Here is a 19,762-nt window from a genome sequence, read left to right as displayed (position 1 = left end):
GCAGCCTACCTTTAACCAGCAGTCATGAAGATGATATTTTATAAATAAAGCCTACATTTAGGGCTTGATCTTAATCCCACTGAAATGAGTCAGAGTTTTGCCATGCTTTAAAATCATAATTTCACTTTCTAAATTAATTAATTAAATGAATGACAAGGGAAGAGAACCTGGGTCCCTCTTTATTTAAATGATCTTACTGCTTTTAAAAACAAGAGATTTTCAAGCAGAGAAGGCAGCTTGGCATGACAGAGGGTATTATAATATGGACAACCCTAACAGCCAAACTGTGAACTCCTTATTCCTGTTAGTAACGTTACTCGCTTGAGCGATCCCAGCTAACTGCTCACCAGTGGGACTAAAGAGATCAGAACCTGGCCCTAAGAAAGGTCTTGAAAATTTTTTGTCCAGTCCCAAAACATTTAGGCCCTGAACCAGAACCTTTTGAAAGCACTGGGAGCATTTGCAGCGGACTTTGGCACAAGCCCTTGCAGTGTCTATGTGATTTCACTCAGTGAACAGCAGTAATTCAAGTTCCATCCTGATTCGGTAAAATTTTCCTGCTATGTAATGACTGCAAGCTGGGCCACTTTTTGGAGATGTTTTATAGAGAGTAATTATCTAACAGATAATAACCCAAGAACAACAAGACTCATTCTGCTTAGTACCACGGGATAATTGGCGTTTCACTGGCTCATTACGTCATTCACTGACTCACTCAATTCCTTCTGGAAAATTATGGTTCTCTTGAGGAAGATGCTGATGTTAACGAGAAATTCCATAACAGTCAGTTCAAGGACACCTGATCATACTCTTTTTCTTCAAGGAGCGCTCTGGGAAAATGTTCTTCACACAGGAAGTTTTATTATTTTTCCTCCAATCCATTCCAGATGCTTAAGGAGCAAAGGGTTTTATTTGACTTTATTTAATTTATTTATTTATTTATTTATAAAAGAGAGAGAGTCATTAGTTTCAGACCTATATGTTAGTACAGTATGATAAATTCTTCATGATGATTATTTGACAGGTTATGTGTACAGACTTAATGGCATATTACCACTGAAAAAAAAAGATCTAACTAAGCCTCTACTGTTTGCATGAAAACTGGAGGTTTATTTTAGGTCCAGTCACCCATTTTCATCATGGGACACATTTGTTTTGGCTGCAGAGAAAGTGATGTGGTTATTAACGCCAGAGCTACATTTAAGGCAAAATCCTCCCATCTGCTGGGATGTGTGCAAGGTCTAACATGAAATTAAAACCCTGTGTACCTGCTCTGTGAGACAGCTCAGCATTTTAGTCTGTTCAGAAAGACAACACACTTTGTGCTATATAATCTCCACCAGGACTGTGGAGGGTCCCCCTGGGGACAGACATGGGTCATGGTCAGAAGGTCAATACATAGCATGGACCCCAGTAGCTATACTGTGGGGAGAAAGGGGACCAAAGCACTACTGCTCGTGAAATGCAGTAAATGCTGCAGCCTGGCTGCAAGGATGGAATGGGGTGATTCTGTCTCCCCCAATGCTCTTTCAATCCCTGCATTAATTTCTTCTAGTCAGCTTTGGACACAAGGTTGTAGCTGGGTACGTAGGTGTGAAGCAGGTATTTGACTGGAGTTGAGAAAGGTTTCTCTTCTAAGACAGAGTTGATTTTCTCTCTTTCATAAAACTGGCTGCAATGTTATGGTCCCAGTACACTACACCAAGGGAAACAAGCTTCTAAAACCATTTAAAGGACATCACTGGCATTGTGCTATCCTGAAGCTGACATGTCTTATAAAAGCAACTGCACCCTGCCAGCCCCTGAAGACCATTTGTGTTGAACTTTTAGTTGGGCGGGGGGGGGGGGGGAGAGGGGGTTTCCAATACCTTCTTTCTCCTTTTCACCTTCGCAGTGCTTTCTTCTTTTTCCTCAGGACGAGTTAGAAAACATTCCGCAGGCTGCAAAGCACATATTGTAAAAAGAGATTCATCATGAGAGAGATTATTACCCCAAAAACCACAGAACATGATGATGTGGGGGCAGATGTTGGGTACAAAGATTCAGATACTGACAGAGAAAAAAAAATATGTATAGGTTTGGGGTAAAACTCTGCCCTGTTACAGTGGTGTAAATCTGGGGTAACTTCTGGAACTACTTCATATTCACTCTGGTGTAACAGAGAACAGAGAAAAAGCACAGAAACCTGAAACGTACGAGACATAGACACACCGTTATCATCCGGTTTACGGCATGTTTAATACAACAACAAAAATCATAAGGAAAAAGCAAACAGAGCTTTCAAAAATTAAATACATGTAATCTCTATTATTGTGTGAGACAATCATTCTAACTTTGCCAAACAGGCCTTTGTAATAATTGGGTACAACCTGAACAACCAGCTGGTGAACTATACTGTACAGATAGGAGAGAATAACTTGAAATAATGATTTTTCTGTATTTCTGATTTCCTTTCTTTTATGTTTATAATGTAACATTTTTCAAGAAATGTTTTCAAATTTTGCTTTGTGCTGTTCCTTATTTAATACCAGGAAGACTGGCTTTTTAGTCCATGAACTGTCTCTTTGGTTCATTTCTCCACACTTGTATGTGTTTAGGATGATCAGTATATGAGCACTCAGTTTGTAAAGGTGGCAAACGAGAGAGATCATGTCCAGAGGTCACAAGAAAATTAAATATAGTGGCAGCTCATGTACCATCAATGGTATATGCATAACAGTTTGAGAACTGCAGGTGTAGCTGACAGCTGGGTTTTATTAATGGGGCTTAGTCCAAACAGCTCCTAAATCCTGCCACTATGAGTGTGACTCTCATGTGGGCAGCATGTGTTAAGATACTAAATTAAAGCCAAATCATCTTCCTAACTCTAGCCAAGATTATAAATGGAGCCAGGAAAGGGAAATCTCTCTCTCGTCCATTCCCCACCTCTCATCTCAGTCCAGCAGGTCACAAAGTTTCGGATCCATTATCCGTGCTGTTATCACTGTTGTAAGAGACACAAGGTAGGTGAGGTAATATCTGTTGGTGGAAGCTCTGTGTATCTCAAAAGCTTGTAACTTCTACCAACAGAAGTTGGTCCAATAACAGATATTACCTCACCTACTTTGTCTGTCTCATATCCTGGGACCAAAAGGGCTACAACAATACTGCAAACAATTATTGCTATAAGTTACTTCCATTGTGGTAGCATCTCCAGGATCAGGAGACCATTGTGCTAGATGCTGTACAAATATAATGCCCAGGCAACTCACCTCCCTGTTCCTGTGAGTTTAAGTCTTTCTCTTCTTGTGCAGACTCCCATATACACCCCACCCACAAGGCTGATTCTACCTTGCTGGCCCAAAGCAGTTTGATGAGTTTCTTGTTTTTCTCTCCCCCCTCAAGATGTATGTGTCATAGCTCAGGGCAAGTGCACCTGTATTTTCCCCTTGTGGTGAAGCAAATGCATGCAGTCTAGGCTCCTGGATTTTCAGCTGGATTCTCTACCTTTCTTAGGAGGAGACTCCAGTCTCTTTCCCCTTTGATTGGGGGTTTTGCAGGCTGCACAGTTCTTTGCCCACACTGTGAATTCTCCAGCAAGTCAGACTGACTAAGCAGGCCTGCTTTGACTTCTCCTTAGAGGAAATAAGCAGTGTAATTGCCCACAGGTAGAAGGTACCACACGGCTCTTCATGAGCAAGCACATTTATTCTTAAGCTAGTCTTATTGAAAACATTAGAGAAAAAACATATTAAAACAATAAAAAAACCTACACACATGCTAATAAGCTTACCAGAGATCATCCTAACTCCAGAAGGGTTCTGGTAGGAGTCAGTCCTTCAAAACACACATAGGAGTTTTTCTGTGGTAACAGGTTCATAATACCTTTTGCTCAGAACAAGAACATCCAGGAATCTGTGAGTCACCCCATTATACACTTTGGGCCTTTGATTTTGGGACCCTGGGAACAGTTAATCAGCAGACAAGGAGTTTCTCCTTGGGACGTAGCTTCGAAAGGTTGGATCTGGAGGTGGGAATTTGCATTCCCCTCCTTCCCAGTATTTCCTATGAAACCTACTCAACTAAAATTTTTTTCTTGTTTGGCCCATTGTTAAGAGTCCTTTGAAGCTCTCATAACAACTTCCCAGGGTTGACATTAAGTCATGTCTCCCTTTTAGAGATCATAGAATACCAGAGTTGGGAGGGACCTCAGGAGGTCATCTAGTCCAACCCCCTGCTCAAAGCAGGACCAATCCCCAATTTTTGCCCCAGATCCCAAATGGCCCCCACAAGGATTGAACTCACAATCCTGGGTTTAGCAGGCCAATGCTCAAACCACTAAGCTATCCCTCCCCCCCAAAGCAGATACACATACAATCCCACAATAATACATAAACATTTGCATTTTTAATACAATGAACTCCCATTTTAAACTTAATTCAGTAAGGTTTGTCCAGGATATTGCAGGAAATGACCATATCTGTCACAGTATAGACTATAGCTTCTCTCTCCATTGCTAGTCTTCCACTGAAACGTGCACAGAACCATTATTTTTAACGATTTTCCACTGAAACTAGCCTAGACTCATTTACAATTTTGTTCCACTTAGCTGCAGAAGACTCCTTTGGCAGTGGAGCCGTGTAGGCCTGGTGAGCTGATGAGCCCATGAACACAAGTACAATTTATTCAGACACAACAACTCCACACCACATATAACTGAGATGTTTGCATAAATCTAATTACAGTGAATGGCTGTGAGCTTATGTGTCTCCTTTGTTGATGGTTTGGAATCTTCAGTAGTTTAAGTATCTTATCAAGACCAAGCTTCAGACCCTTCTGCAAGTATTGTTTCTCCTACACTTGCTCATTCAGCAGCTTTTTGCAAATTGCCATTAAAAATTATTTGCATTTTTTCCTTCTGAATTGTACTGTGCAGACAACCCCCTGATTTTGACTTGGCTCCATGTACTCTGCATATTTTTGTGCTATTTTTATATGGAAGTTTTAAAAATGCAGAAAAACAGGAAATTTGTGCTGAGACCTTTGATTTATGAAATGAAATGCCATGAATTTCATGTTTGTTAATCACAGACAGAACATAAAATGTTTCCTGTGTTATGTTTCTAATGCAACATCTCTGCACGTCGCCAAGTTACTGAAAAACCAAAATGTAAAGTGAAAACATTCTTGTGTCTGAGAGAGAAAGAGTGAAAGTTTACATTCCAATTAAGCCATCCACTGAATTTGGGAGTTACTGACAAAATAAACATTTCAACCCCCTGCTTTAAAATGGAGACAAATTATTCTTTTCATTGTGGGTCTGCAGACAGTCTATGAATTAATTGAACTATCAAAATAGTCTGTGGACTGAAAATATATATGTTAATAATTCCATTAATTTCTCTCCTGACTGGTTTCCATACAGCAAGGCCACAACAAAATAGCTTCTGGACTGTAGATTAGACAGGAGTGAAGTGGATTACATCTGCAATTTAATATGCACCAGAAATGCAAAATTCAAGTGAAATACAAACATTAAAATTATAGGCACTTCTATAAACATATTGGATTAGAGAACTTTCTTGCAACAAAGAAGCTGTATGATATTGTAATGAATTTGTGGCCTCATGATGCCACATACCATTACCACATGGAGCGTCATAGCTGCTGTGGGGCTAAAGCTCAGAACCCTCCTGCTCCAAAATCCAGGCTTCTACTCCTTAAACTAAATGAAGATCTCTGTTACCAGCAAAAGTCCTAGACCAGGGTTCTCAACCTTTTTCTTTTTTTTTTGGGGGGGGGGGAGGGGGGCGGGCACTCAGGCATGGGTGTAATTTGACTTCTATTTTGGATGGGCACGGGCCAGCGGGGCTTGAGTCAGCTTCACATGGCAGGGTTCATGGAGGGAGCACCACCTCCACCCCATCTCACCTCAGCAGGCCACCTACCAGTCTGGGTTGGGTAGCGGGAGGGGCAACCAAAAATTATAGCCCAAAGGTGGGGGGTTCAGCTCAAAAAGTTTGAAAACAGCTTAGGGTGCAGGAGGAGGGGTAGCTAAGGGCTGTGTGTGGGCCGGGAGGTAGCTCAGGGTGCATAGAGGGGGGTACCTCGGTGCAGGGGGGGGTAGCAAGGGGGTGTCTGTGGGCAGGTGGGTAGCTCAGGGTGCGGGGGGGTAGCTCAGGATCCAGGGAGAGGGGTAGCTAGGGGCTGTGTGTGGGCAGGCAGTATAGCTCGGGGTGCAGAGAGGGGCTGTGTGGGGGCACGGGGTAGCTCAGGGTGCAGGGACAGTAGTAGCTAGGGGTTATGTGAGGGTGCAGAGAGGGGGATAGTAGGGGCTGTGTGGGGGCAGAGGGTAGCTCAGGGTGCAGAGAGGGGGGTATAGCGCAGGGAGCAGAGAGAGGGATAGCTAGGGGCTGTGTGCAGGCAGGGAGGTAGCTCAGGTTGCAGGGACAGGGGTAGGTAGGGGCTGTGTGGGGGTAGGGGGTAGCTCAGGGTGCAGAGAGGGGGTAGCTAGGGACTGTGTGTGGGCAGGGGTGTAGCTCAGCCATGGTCTACACTAGGAGTTGAGGTTGAACTTAGCAGCATTAAATAGATTTAACCCTGCACCCGTCCACATGACGAAGACCTTTTTTTCGACTTAAAGGGCTCTTAAAATCGATTTCCTTACTCCACGCCCGACAAGAGGATTAGCGCTGAAATCGGCCTTGCCGGGTCAAATTTGGGGTACTATGGATGCAATTAGACGGTATTGGCCTCCGGGAGCTATCTCAGAGTGCTCCAGTGTGACCGTTCTGGACAGCACTCTCAACTCAGATGCACTGGCCAGGTAGACAGGAAAAGGCCCGCGAACTTTTGAATTTCATTTCCTGTTTGGCCAGCGTGGCAAGCTGCAGGTGACCATGCAGAGCTCATCAGCAGAGGTGACCATGATGGAGTCTCAGAATTGCAAAAGAGCTCCAGCATTGACCAAACGGGAGGTACGGGATCTGATCGCTGTATGAGAGGGGAGAGGAATCCGTGCTATCAGAACTCCGTTCCAGTTTTCGAAATGCCAAAACATTTGTCAAAATCTCCCAGGGCATACAGAGGCCATAACAGGGACGCGAAGCAGTGCCGCATGAAACTTAAGGAGCTGAGGCAAGCCTACCAGAAAACCAGAGAGGCAAATGGCCGCTCTGGGTCAGAGCCCCAAACATGCTGCTTCTATGATGAGCTGCATGCCATTTTAGGGGGTTCAGCCACCACTACCCCAAACGTGTTGTTTGACTCCTTCAATGAAGATGGAGGCAACACGGAAGCAGGTTTTGGGGACGAGGAAGATGATGATGACGAGGTTGTAGATAGCTCACAGCAAGCAAGCAGAGAAACCGGTTTTCCCGACAGCCAGGAACTGTTTCTCACCTTGGACCTGGAGCCAGTACCCCCCGAACCCACCCAAGGCTGCCTTCCGGACCCACCAGGTGGAGAAGGGACCTCTGGTGAGTGTACCTTTTTAAATAGTATACATGGTTGAAAAGCAAATGTGTTTAATGATTAATTTCCCCTGGCATTCGCGGCCACTACAGCTACTGGTGAAGTCTGTTAACGTGTCTGGGGATGGAGCAGAAATCCTCCAGGGACGTCTCCATAAAGCTCTCCTGGATGTACTCCCAAAGCCTTTGCAAAAGGTTTCTGGGGAGGGCAGCCTTATTCTGTCCACCATGGTAGGACACTTTACCACGCCAGGCCAGTAGCACATAGGAATCATTGCAGAACAAAGCATTGTAGTGTATGTTTGCTGGCGTTCAAACAACATCCGTTCTTTATCTCTCTGTGTTATCCTCAGGAGAGTGAGATCATTCATGGTCACCTGGTTGAAATAGGGTGCTTTTCTGAAGGGGACATTCAGAGGTGCCCGTTCCTGCTGGGCTGTTTGCCTGTGGCTGAACAGAAATGTTCCCGCTGTTAGCCACAGTGAGGGGGGAGGGGCTAGCCACGTGGTGGCGGGGGGAGGCAAAATGCGACCTTGGAACGAAAACACATGCGCTATGTACGTAATGTTAACAGCAAGGTTTACCGTGAAAGAGAGTGTACCCATTGTTCTATAAAATGTGTCTTTTTAAATACCACTGTCCCTTTTTTTTTCTCTACCAGCTGCATGTGTTTCAAGGATCACAGGATCTTCTCCTTCCCAGAGGCTAGCGAAGATTAGAAGGTGAAAAAAACACATTCGCGATGAAATGTTCTCTGAGCTCATGCTGTCCTCCCACACTGACAGAGCACAGACGAATGCGTGGAGGCAGACAACGTCAGAGTGCAGGAAAGGACAAAATGACCGGGAGGAGAGGTGGCGGGCTGAAGAGAGGATGGAAGCTGAAAGGTGGCGACAGCGTGATGAGAGGAGGCAGGATTTAATGCTGAGGCTGCTGGAGGATCAAACCAATATGCTCCAGAGTATGGTTGAGCTGCAGGAAAGGCAGCTGGAGCACAGACCACCACTACAGCGCCTGTGTAACCAACCGCCCTCCTCCCCAAGTTCCACAGCCTCCACACCCAGACGCCCAAGAACGCGGTGGGGGGGGTCTCCGGCCACTCCACCTCAGAGGATTGCCCAAACAACAGAAGGCTGGCATTCAATAAGTTTTAAAGTTTTAAACTTTTAAAGTGCTGTGTGGCCTTGTCCTTCCCTCCTCCACCACCTCTCCCAGGCTACCTTGGTAGTTATCCCCCTATTTGTGTGATGAATGAATAAAGAATGCATGAATGTGAAGCAACAATGACTTATTGCCTCTGCAAGCGGTGATCGAAGGGAGGAGAGGAGGGTGGTTAGCTTACAGGGAAGTAGAGTGAACCAAGGGGGGTGGAGAGATCATCAAGGAGAAAAAAACAGAACTTTCACACCATAGCCTGGCCAGTCATGAAACTGGTTTTCAAAGCTTCTCTGATGCGCACCACACCCTCCTGTGCTCTTCTAATTGCCCTGATGTCTGGCTGCGCATAACCAGTGGCTGGGTGATTTGCCTCAACCTCCCACCCCGCCATAAACGTCTCCCCCTTACTCTCACAGATATTGTGGAGTGCACAACAAGCAGTAATAACAGTGGGAATATTGGTTTCGCTGAGGTCTAACCGAGTCAGTAAACTGCGCCAGCGCGCCTTTAAACGTCCAAATGCATATTCTCCCACCATTCTGCACTTGCTCAGCCTGCAGTTGAACAGCTCCTGACTACTGTCCAGGCTGCCTGTGTACGGCTTCATGAGCCCTGGCGTTAAGGGGTAGGCTGGGTCTCTAAGGGTAACTATAGGCATTTCAACATCCCCAATGGTTACTTTCTGGTCTGGGAATAAAGTCCCTTCCTGCAGCTTTTGAAACAGACCAGAGTTCCTGAAGATGCGAGCGTCATGTATCTTTCCCGGCCATCCCACGTTGATGTTGGTGAAACGTCCCTTGTGATCCACCAGTGCTTGCAGCACTATTGAAAAGTACCCCTTGCGGTTTACGTACCCACCGGCTTGGTGCTCCGGTGCCAAGATAGGGATATGGGTTCCGTCTATGGCCCCACCACAGTTAGGGAATCCCATTGCAGCAAAGCCATCCACTATGACCTGCACATTTCCCAGGGTCACTACCCTTGATATCAGCAGATCTTTGATTGCATTGGCTACTTGCATCACAGCAGCCCCCACAGTAGATTTGCCCACTCCAAATTGATTTCCGACTGACCGGTAGCTGTCTGGTGTTGCAAGCTTCCACAGGCCTATTGCCACTCGCTTCTCAACTGTGAGGGCTGCTCTCATCTTGGTATTATTGTGCCTCAGGGCAGGGGAAAGCAGGTCACAAAGTTCCATGAAAGTGCCCTTACGCATGCAAAACTTTCACAGCCACTGGGAATCGTCCCAGACCTGCAACACTATGCAGTCCCGCCAGTCTGTGCTTGTTTCCCGGGGCCCAGAATCGTCATTCCACCACATGATGCCCACATTGCCAGGGCCTGTGCTTTGAGAGAAGTCTGTGTCCATGTCCTCATCACTCTCGTCACTGCGCTGACGTTGCCTACTTGCCCGGTTTCACTTTGCCAGGTTCTGGTGCTGGATACACTGCTGGATAATGTGTGTGGTGTTTAATGTGCTCCTAATTGCCAAAGTGATCTGAGCGGGCTCCATGCTTGCCGTGGTATGGCGTCTGCACAGAAAAAAGGCGTGGAATGATTGTCTGCCGTTGCCCTGATGGAGGGAGGGGCGACTGGTGACATAGCTTACAGGGAATTAAAATCAACAAAGGGGGTGGCTTTACATCAAGGAGAAACAAAAACAACTGTCACACAGAATGGCCCCCTCAAGGATTGAACTCAAAACCCTGGGTTTAGCAGGCCAATGCTCAACCCAATGCTCAACCCACTGAGTTATCCCTCCCCCCGGTATTTCAGGCAGGACTGAATCTCCATTAAACTTTTCAAGGTGCCCCTCACAGACCTCATTGAAATGATTGCCGGACGTTGATTTCACGGAGGGAGTGAGGGAGGGAGGGGGGAGCAAATGAATACAAAACAAAGCTGGTCTATTTTTTGTTTTGATCCACTCCATCTATCTTTTACATCTTTGGCTGGCAGCAGACGGTGCAGTAGGACTGCTAGCCATCCTCATCTCCTGCCTGCTCGGCAGAAGATGGTGCAACAAGACTACTAGCCATCCTCATCTCCTGCCTGCTTGCCATAAGACAGTACAATAGGACTGCTGGCAGGACTAAAGAGAATGACCTGGTTGAGTCACTCCTATTTTAGTCTTTGTGCCCATGTCTGCCCAGGTGCTCCTGACCGACCTTTCCAAGGCGGCCAGGAGCACCTCGGACGATGGTTATCAGGCCTATTGCACCGTCTGCTGCCACAAGGCAATGGGTTGCTGCTGTGTAGCAATGCAGTACCGGGTCTGCCAGCACCCAGGAGAGGAACGGTGACAGCGAGCTGAGCGGGCTCCATGCTTGCAGTGGTATGGCGTCTGCACAGGTAACTCAGGAAAAAAGGTGCGAAACAATTGTCTGCCCTTGCTTTCACAGAGGGAGAGAGGGCCTGATGACATGTACCCAGAACCACCCGCGACAATGTTTTTGCCCCATTAGACATTGGGATCTCAACCCAGAATTCCAATGGGCGGCAGAGACTGCGAGAACTGTGGGATAGCTACCCACAGTGCAACGCTCCTGAAGTCGATGCTAGCCTCAGTACTGTGGAAGCACTTTGCTGAGTTAATGCACTTAGAGCATTTTGTGTGGTGACACACACAATCGACTATATAAAAACGAGTTCTAAAAAAACTACTTCTATAAATTCGACCCAATTTCGTAGTGTAGACATACCCTCAGGGTGCAGGGAGAGGGGTAACCAGGGGCTAAGTGCAGGCGGGGGGTGGGGGGAGGGAGAAGTGTAGCTCAGGGTGCAGGGAGTATGGTACTAGGAGCTGAGTGCGAAGAAAGCTCCCCTGCGGTTCCTGTTCCTCTGCCAGCCATGGAACCGGGTGCCAAGTCACCGTCTGCGTGAGCAAAGAGGTCTGCGAGCTGAGGAGCAGCTTCAACCCCCTGCACCAGCAGCAGCAGGAGACGAGGGAACGCCGCAGCTGCCTGCTCCCTGGCACCAGCCAAAGCAGTAGCTGTCCTGCACTGCCCGTGCCCAGCTCCAGCTTCCCACCTCCGACCTGGCCAGGGGGCGGAGAGAGGAGGTGGAAGGTGTGTATGTAGCTGCCCCTGGACTGCCCTGCTCTTGAGGTGTAGTCTGGGGGGAGGCAACAACCCCATACCTCCCAACTCTGCCCATGGGCGCAGGGCTTCTGCCCCTTGGGGAGCACCAGGGCTCGGGGCTCCGGGATTCAGCCCTGCTGCTCCTGGCTTCAGCCCCGTGGGGGGCGCCGGGGATCAGGGCTTCAACTCTGCGGGTCCTGGCTTCAGCCCTGCGGGATGGGGCTTGGGTTTTAGACAAGGGGCCTGATGGCCCTCCTGAAAGAGTTCACAGACCCCCTGAAGAACCGCTGTCCTAGGCCACAGTTAAGCAGTCTAATTTCATCCAATAGGAGACAGTGCTACATGTACAGCAGCTTATTCTTTGCAATGACTTTTATTTCATTTTAAATGTTAAACTGTAGTTAGTGGTGGCAAAAGTTGCTGTACTAACAGCCTTGAACTCCTCTGTTTATCTGCAGCACAGATACAGGATGGGCAATGGTAGCGTAAGCCTCCCACACATTCCTCAGCCAAACAGCCCCCATCATGACCAGGAGGTGGACAGACGTTCTCTGTCCATGGCACATTCAGTCCTTGGTGCCTCTGCAGAAACCACCAAATAAGGTGGCAATAAATGCTAATGGTATTTCTGACACTTGTCCATCACAAGCTGGAATGATACTACAAGCTTACTTCACCTGTCCCACTGGATACCCATCAGACAGTTAGAACTTCTAGCTACTACTGACCTGGGCCAAATTGAAAACTGATGACCTAAAGCAGAAAGATTCTTATTTCATTCCTAATCCATTATATCCATCCAGTTCACTCCCGTGTATGATACTTTGAAGGCAACAATACTAGGAGACCTTTTAAACTCCACAGTGTGTTATGGATGAGTCTTCTTTCTGCCTAGTTGCCAGTTTAGTCAGTGAGTTTGCTGGATCTTTTATTATTAAGCACATCCTGCAAGGTGCTGAGCATCCTCAATTCCTGCTGGTTTCAGTCGTAGTTGAAGGTGCTCAACATTTTACAAAACTGGGCTCTAAAAATGTCCATCACCTGGGACCCAGTCAGTCCTCCCTCAAGTCTAAGGACCATTTCAATGAGCGCAGGTTCTGGTTGTCTCTCTGGGTGCTGTACAATATTTAAATCATAAACTATAAGACTCTTCAGGCAATGTCAACATTAAAAGACTGGCACATCACTTAGCCCTACACCACAGCACAGTCACCTGACTCAAGCCTGGGGAAAGAGATGGGCTCTGCGCCCTACTATACCTGTATAAAATGAGACTAAAGTTATTGAAATTTCTTAAGATTGGAACCTAATAGTTTCCAAATAATGCTGGCAATACAGCAGTACTAAGCAAGAGATCAGGACAGTAAGTGGAGAAATGCACCGTTTATTTAGGGTGAAAAGCCTGATTTCATTATGTATTATTATCTCTATAGTCATAAATCTTACCAACCTGTTTTCTTTTCTTTGATGCAGCAGGTTTGGACTTGGAGTCCAAGTCAGGCTTCGCTGGTTTACTTGCGTTAGTTGATTTTTCCATTTCTTCATCATCAGAAGGATCTGAGAAAAAACGCAGTTTTGTTTTTTTTTAAACATACCTCTCAACTTTCCATTAGAAAAATGTACAACAGTGATAATAGCTTCTATTGGGAGGAAGGTCACTGTAACATCATGCCCAGTTTATTTACATGAAACAACTTCAGCAGCAAGTAGCATAGTTCCAAAATACAAGTGATTGAAGATTACTTCCATAGTCACTCTTAATATTTTCAAGCCTCTCTGCTCTATAAGACAATCTATTTTTCTATCTTTGTGGAATTCAGTGAATAACCTGCCACCTGCAGTATTATTAATAGTAATTTACAACCCCTCCAAGAAATCTCAATCTCAGTTAGCAAAATGCCAAAAACATATTCATTCATTGTTTATTAACTACAGTTCTACAAGTTTAGTTACATAGCTCAGCTTTATTTCAAGACAAGTAAAAGCATGACCCTGATCCATGGCCCAAGATTTCCTATGTTCAGTTTTGGACCAATCCTAATAAAGCACTGCTAGATCAACAAACCAGCGACAACACTACTGCTAGGAAATAATAATTTTTAGACCACAGGATTGCTGGGAAAACATCCCTTTCTTGATAGGTTTGTTGGCATTTCTCTTGGAAGAAGTCAGCTACTCCTCCCCCCACGCAAGACACAAGATTTGCACTTTGAGAAAAAATACCTCAGACTGAAAGTCCAAACTGTTTTATTAGTATTAATTACTTATAAGAGTAAGAATGTGAAACTTGGTGGCACGTTCTATTCTATAAAGATATATATATATTCAATGGTGTGTATAATTTTAGGCCATGGGACTCTTATTAGTGATGATTAGGGAATAGCATCATTCCCACACTTAAAACAGAATGACCAGAAAGCTAAAAAATGCTGATGTTTTGAGAAAAATAATATGGATCAAGGAACATTCTGAAATTTTTTATTTTAAGGGAAGCATTGGGAAGAAAGGCCATTCAAAGAGGTAACATTAGTCTCCCATTTCACGCAGATGTCAAGTTAACCTAGGAAAGCAGTTGAGATGCTTTTATTCAACTGCAAAAAACTTTCTGATGTAGACTAAATTACTATCTATAATTATTCCTCTGCTAATTGTCAGAAACTTCGTCCTATCAATTTTAATTATTAAAAGTGACTAATTCAATTTCTGAATCAAATAATTTAGGGGATCTTATTTTTTCTGTTCCTAATATGTATTGACAATAGTTGAAATCTCCTACGTTCTGGGCTTAGCAGTAGCCTATCTAAAGATTTTGCTATTTATTTGAAAAATATGAACAATATGATACTTTAAGCATCAAACTACAGAAGACGTGCCCATTCACTATTATGTAAAATCTGTGTGACCACCAGCAGTAAGTACTTACAGACTCAAGAGATTAATAAAGAGAGACAAAAGAGAGAGACAATGAACTGTATTTGGTACTTACTAACTCACCGTGATTTATTTATTGAAAAATGAAGCACTGGAATGAAAAAGTCTATATAGTCCTCACTCCTCCAGAGATGCAACAATGCACATTAAAGTTTTGCAATGGAAGTTTGGAGATTTTTATAAATGGATTTCTACACATCAACACAATCATTTGGACTCACATGGGAAAATCCTAACATGACATAATGGTTATCAATGATTTTACATATTTATCCCAGGAGACTATTACATTCTAAGTTCCATGCTTTCTCACATTTTGGAGAATTTGAATTACAGTAAGTATCCTAAAACTGGACTTTGAGAGCTGCTGAGTTTAAAGTTTGTGAGCTTGATAGCTAGTAATGGAAGAAAAAAATCAGTAAACACTCTGTAATAGATTGGATACCATCTGTCATTAAATCATATTGGATACAGATTTGATTATGGAAAACTGTAATCACTCTAGAAGCAGGATGGGGACTGAAAAGGAAATTTGTTTCCTCTCCCACACATGCAACGGCCCCCTCACTGAGAGGGATCTATCAACATGCTAACGAACTTTATTCAGATCAGAATTGTGGGCCAAGAAAGAACAGGGATTCATTTGCCACCTATGAAGGATCACAAGAGATTTTGAAATCCCAGGAGGAAAGTGAACAAAACAAAACCCTAATATTGCAGATCTAGGGTGGTGGTGAAAAACATCTCTTGCCCGGTGCACTGAGTCAAAGGCCCAAGGGAATGATCTGCTTGTCCCAAAGGGTTGTTAAGATAATCACTTTATTATGAGCAGGAACTATGTACCGAAAATGAAGTAACCAAAGTTTCTACTATTCTGTGTAGTCGCAGCCTGCAACTGCCTTGTTCGGGGTTTCTCTGTTTCTGCCCCAACAGAAAGGGTGTCACAGGAAATTGATGGTAGTATCTAGAGTCTGCAGGAAGTGTGGCATCTCTCCATTCCCTGGAGGACTTAGTCTACAGCACATCTTCCCTTTTTTAAATTTCCTGACTGAACTAAAAAACACTATAAAACAGTGGTCACCAACCAGGCAATCGTGATTGACTCGTCGATCCTGGAGACTCTCCTAGTTGACCACAATCTCTAGCTGCTAAAAGTCCAATGGTGCAGTGGGACTGCCGCTAAGGCAGGCTTGCTCCCTGCCTGCCCTGGCCCCACGCCACTCCTGGAAGTGGCCAGCACGCCCCCATAGCCCCGGGGGAGGGTAGGGGTCTCCCCCTGAGTGCTGCTCCTGCCTGCAAGCACCACCGCTGCAGCTCCCATTGGCGGGGGAACTTCGGCCAATGGGAGCTGCAGGGGCAGTGCCTGCAGAGAGGGGCAGCGTGCAGAGCCACTTGCCCCCCTCCCCCCCCGGGAGGCCACAGGGGCATGTTGGCCCCTTCCGGGAGCAGCACAGGGCTGGGGCAGGCAGGGAGCAAGCCTGCCTTAGCCCCGCTGCACCGCCGCCCGGGAGCCGCCCAAGGTAAGTGCCACCTGGCTGGAGTCTGCACCCGAACCCCCAGCCCTGAGCCCCCTCCTGGAGCCAGCACCCCATACCCCTTCCTGCACCCCAAACTGACTTAAATCTTAAGGTTGCTTAAACACAACTCTAACACATCTCAATCTGCTGTATTGCAAACTCTCTTTAGGCAAGTTCTTGCCTGTAACAAGCTGTTCAATCTCATGCTTAACAACAGGGTCACAGTTTGTGAATTGTTTTCAGCTAGTATGTCTGCTCTCACTTCATTTGTCTCGGCCAAGTTTTCAGGTATCTTGAGCAGACGCGTACAATTCCTTTGTAAGATTTTGCCTTTTCCTCTGTGATCACTGAGTACAAGTAAGGTGACTCTTCTTTGATCACTGTAGCTTGGACTGGCCAGTGTCCATCTTGCCAAATTCTCACTTTGTTTTTTAACTGTGGAGGGTGTCTTGGTCCTTTATTGTATTAGTTTGGTTGTACTTTCCTAGTTCTCCCCCTCACTATCAAACACTTCTTAATCATCCTTTCCAATGTCCCATACCTGATAATCAAGTATTTATATGTCTGTTGTAGAAGAGTTCAGTGGATGACTTTCCACATTGCAGCAGTGTAGTGCTGTAGCTGAGTACTGCTAAGATGGATCTTCTCTTGCATCCCTGCTTTTTTGATCAAGTTCTTCAGTATACATAGTCCACATTCAGATAATCCACTGATCTCATGATATGTGGGACTAGATGTCTCATAATGAAAGCCATACATTTTACCAAAGTCCAGGAAATCCCTATTCTTGAACTGTGGTCCATTGCCACTTCTTATTGTTCTTGAAATTCCATGATGTGAAAATCAGATTTACTATGCCTGACTACTGGTGCTGCTGTGGTATCTTCAAGTGTGTTTACTTCTGGGAAATTGGGTAAGCAGTCCATTATAAATACGTGATCATGTCTTTTCAAGATGAATATATGAATTCCAACTTTGTCTCATAGAATCTCAAGTTGTTCACATGGTACCATTGTTTTTTTCAGCTGAGAATCTATATTTTTGACATGTTCCACTCCCGCTCACCATTTTTTCAATGTCACTGTTCATCTGTGGCCAGAATAAAATTTCTCTACTTCTCCCTTTTTGATTTGGTCATTCCCAGGTGCCCCTCATGTATCTGTTCCCTTCTCATCTCTGTGGGAACCACGATCCGTGTTCCCTTCAAGAGCATTTCTGAGATCACTGATAGGGAATAGGCAGGTGGGAAATGTTTTTCCCCTCCTTTACTTATCACTTGTATCTCTGCTTATATCATTTTATCTTTAGCCTAAAAATACACCATGTGACACTTATATTCACATATATGTTAACTGCTTGTTCCAGATCATCAGGCTATATATTGCCAGATGAAACATATGATCTTGACAATGTGTCTACCCTTACTAAGTGGCATCCAGGTTAGAACTCCAGGATCATATTATGCTTTTGTAATTTCAAAAGTAGTCACTGTATTCTTGGTTATGCTTCTCCAAGTCCCTTTTTGTGTACTGCAATCAATGGATTGTGACCAGTTTCTGCTTTGAAGCTATGACCACAAAGAAAGTCATGAAATCTTGTACATTCATACACCAGACCTCCTGTCTCTCTTTCAATTTGTGCCTATATGTTCTCTGCAGCTGTCACAGCCCTAGATGCATTTGAGACTGGCAACCAATCAGTTCCATGACAATGAAATACTACTATTCCCAGCTCTCCTTTCAAGGTGTCTGTGGAGAGTTTAATGTCTTTCAGTCAGTCAAAAATTTGCAGCACTGGAGCTGGTGTCAGAATGTGCTTTAAATCACATTAGGCATCTACACTCATTTGGTGACCTTGTGAGATGCCTTAGATGACTTGTGTGTGTGGTAAAGGTAGGCATGTATTTGCTGACATAATTCAACACACCTAGCAGCCTTTGAATTATCTTTCTATCTTCAGGTCTCAGTATGTTCAGTATTGCGCCAATCTTTGATTCACTGGGCAAGATTCCCTTGGAGGTCAGTCTCTCTCCCAAGTAAGTTATTTCCATTGTCTGAAATTGGCAATATTCACCTTAAGGTTATGAGCTCTCACAATTTCCAATACTTTCTTCAGTTGTTCCTGATGTTCAATGGCAGTGCTGCCCCCAAATTATTACATCATCAGTGTAGACTTTCACATCTACTAATTCCTCTCACATCTGGCTCATTGTACAGGGAAATACTTCTGGAGCCGAATATAGTGTCTTGGGAAGTAGTTTGTGCCAAATGGTGGGTTGAAAGTGCAGATCTTGGAGCTCTGAGCATCTGAGGGGATATGTCAAAATCCAAATGAAGCAACTAGTTTGCTGAATAACTTGGCTCCTGCTATCTTAGACAACAGTTCACTTTTTTGAGGCCAAGTGGAACTTTTCTCTTTTTACGTTTTTGTTCACTCCTTAGGGTCCATACACAGCTATTGTCCCCCTCCTTTTCATTAAGGAGTGAACCCAATTGGTTGGTTCTTCTATTCTCCGAATGATACCATTTATTGTCATGTTTCACAGCTGTTCTTTTAGCCTCTTTCTTAAGGCTTGTGGAACTTTTCATGCAATATGTAATTAATGTTATTTACCTTCTAGAAATTGGAGTTCTTCGAGGTGTGTTGTCCCTTTGGGCTATTCACTGTGGGTGCACATGTGCACCATGCATCTTAGACCATCAGATTTTCAGTAGCAGTGTCCATAGGTTGGTGTCTGCATACTATGCTTCCTTGTGCTCTGAAGTGAGGGTATCATGGGAGGCATAGACGGACCAACTCTAGTCCCTACTCTGCTGCAAATCAAGAGATTATCCAAGTGGATGGGAAGGAAGGTGGGCAATAGAATACCCATATGGACTAAACATCTCAAAGAACTCCAGGTACTACAAGGTGAGTAATCTTTCTTTCTTCTTTGAATGCTGGTCCTTATGGGAATTCACTGTGGGTGACTACCAAGCAGTACTCACAGAGGGTGGGGGTGAGGATGCATGTTGCCCCACCGATTAGTGAACCAAAGGAGTCATTCAAAGATAAGCTTCAACAAAGGTATAATACTTAGTGAAAGGTGTGAGTGAAGCCCCAAGTCACTGTTCTACCAATCTTTAAGAGAGATGCCACCAAGGCAGTCTGTGCTCCGGTTGAGAGTGTCCTGACACTCTGAGGAGAAGGGGCTTCCATAAGCTCATAGCGAAGGAGAAGGCACTGGGAAATTGATTTTGAAAATCTTTGTGAAGAGACTGCCTGACCGTCCATTCTCTCAGCAATGGGAACAAACCATCTGAGAGACTTTCTAAAGGGCTTTGTTCTTACAAGTAGAAAGCTAGAGCTCTGTGGTTGTCCAGGGAGTAGAGTTTCCTGTCTTCCCTGTTATAGTGAAGTTTCAGGTAGAAGACCGGCAAGTTAACAGTCTGGTTCAGGTGAAAATCCAAGGGGACCTTCAGGATGAATTTGGGATACAATCTCAAGGTCACTTTATCCCTGTGGAATACTGTTGGTCTTCCATGAGGGCCAGAAGCTCCCCCACCCTCCTTGCAGAGGGGATTGCCATTAGGATGGCCACTTTAATGGAGAAGTAAAGAAGAGAACAGGAGGCCACAGGCTTGAA

At 44.9% G+C, this 19,762-nt stretch overlaps 1 protein-coding gene across 4 annotated transcripts in view; it reads right to left on the bottom strand.

Moving 5' to 3' along the window:
* Window positions 1–19,762, bottom strand: part of CMSS1 (cms1 ribosomal small subunit homolog) — a 358,534-nt gene that overhangs the window by 22,034 nt on the left and 316,738 nt on the right. For all 4 annotated transcript variants that reach the window (XM_084645434.1, XM_084645435.1, XM_084645433.1 and 1 more), the window contains 2 exons: window positions 13,140–13,246; window positions 1,869–1,940 (listed from right to left, as the gene is read on the bottom strand). In XM_084645434.1, the coding sequence (XP_084501560.1) occupies window positions 1,869–1,940; window positions 13,140–13,246 (179 nt within the window). The remainder of the gene's footprint in view (window positions 1–1,868; window positions 1,941–13,139; window positions 13,247–19,762) is intronic.

This window comes from Lepidochelys olivacea, assembly GCF_965140295.1.
Source record: "Lepidochelys olivacea isolate rLepOli2 genome assembly, chromosome: 1".
Lineage (NCBI taxonomy): Eukaryota > Metazoa > Chordata > Testudines > Cheloniidae > Lepidochelys > Lepidochelys olivacea.
The sequence above is the reverse complement of the archived record's forward strand: the minus strand, read 5'-3'. Positions and strand labels throughout refer to the sequence as shown.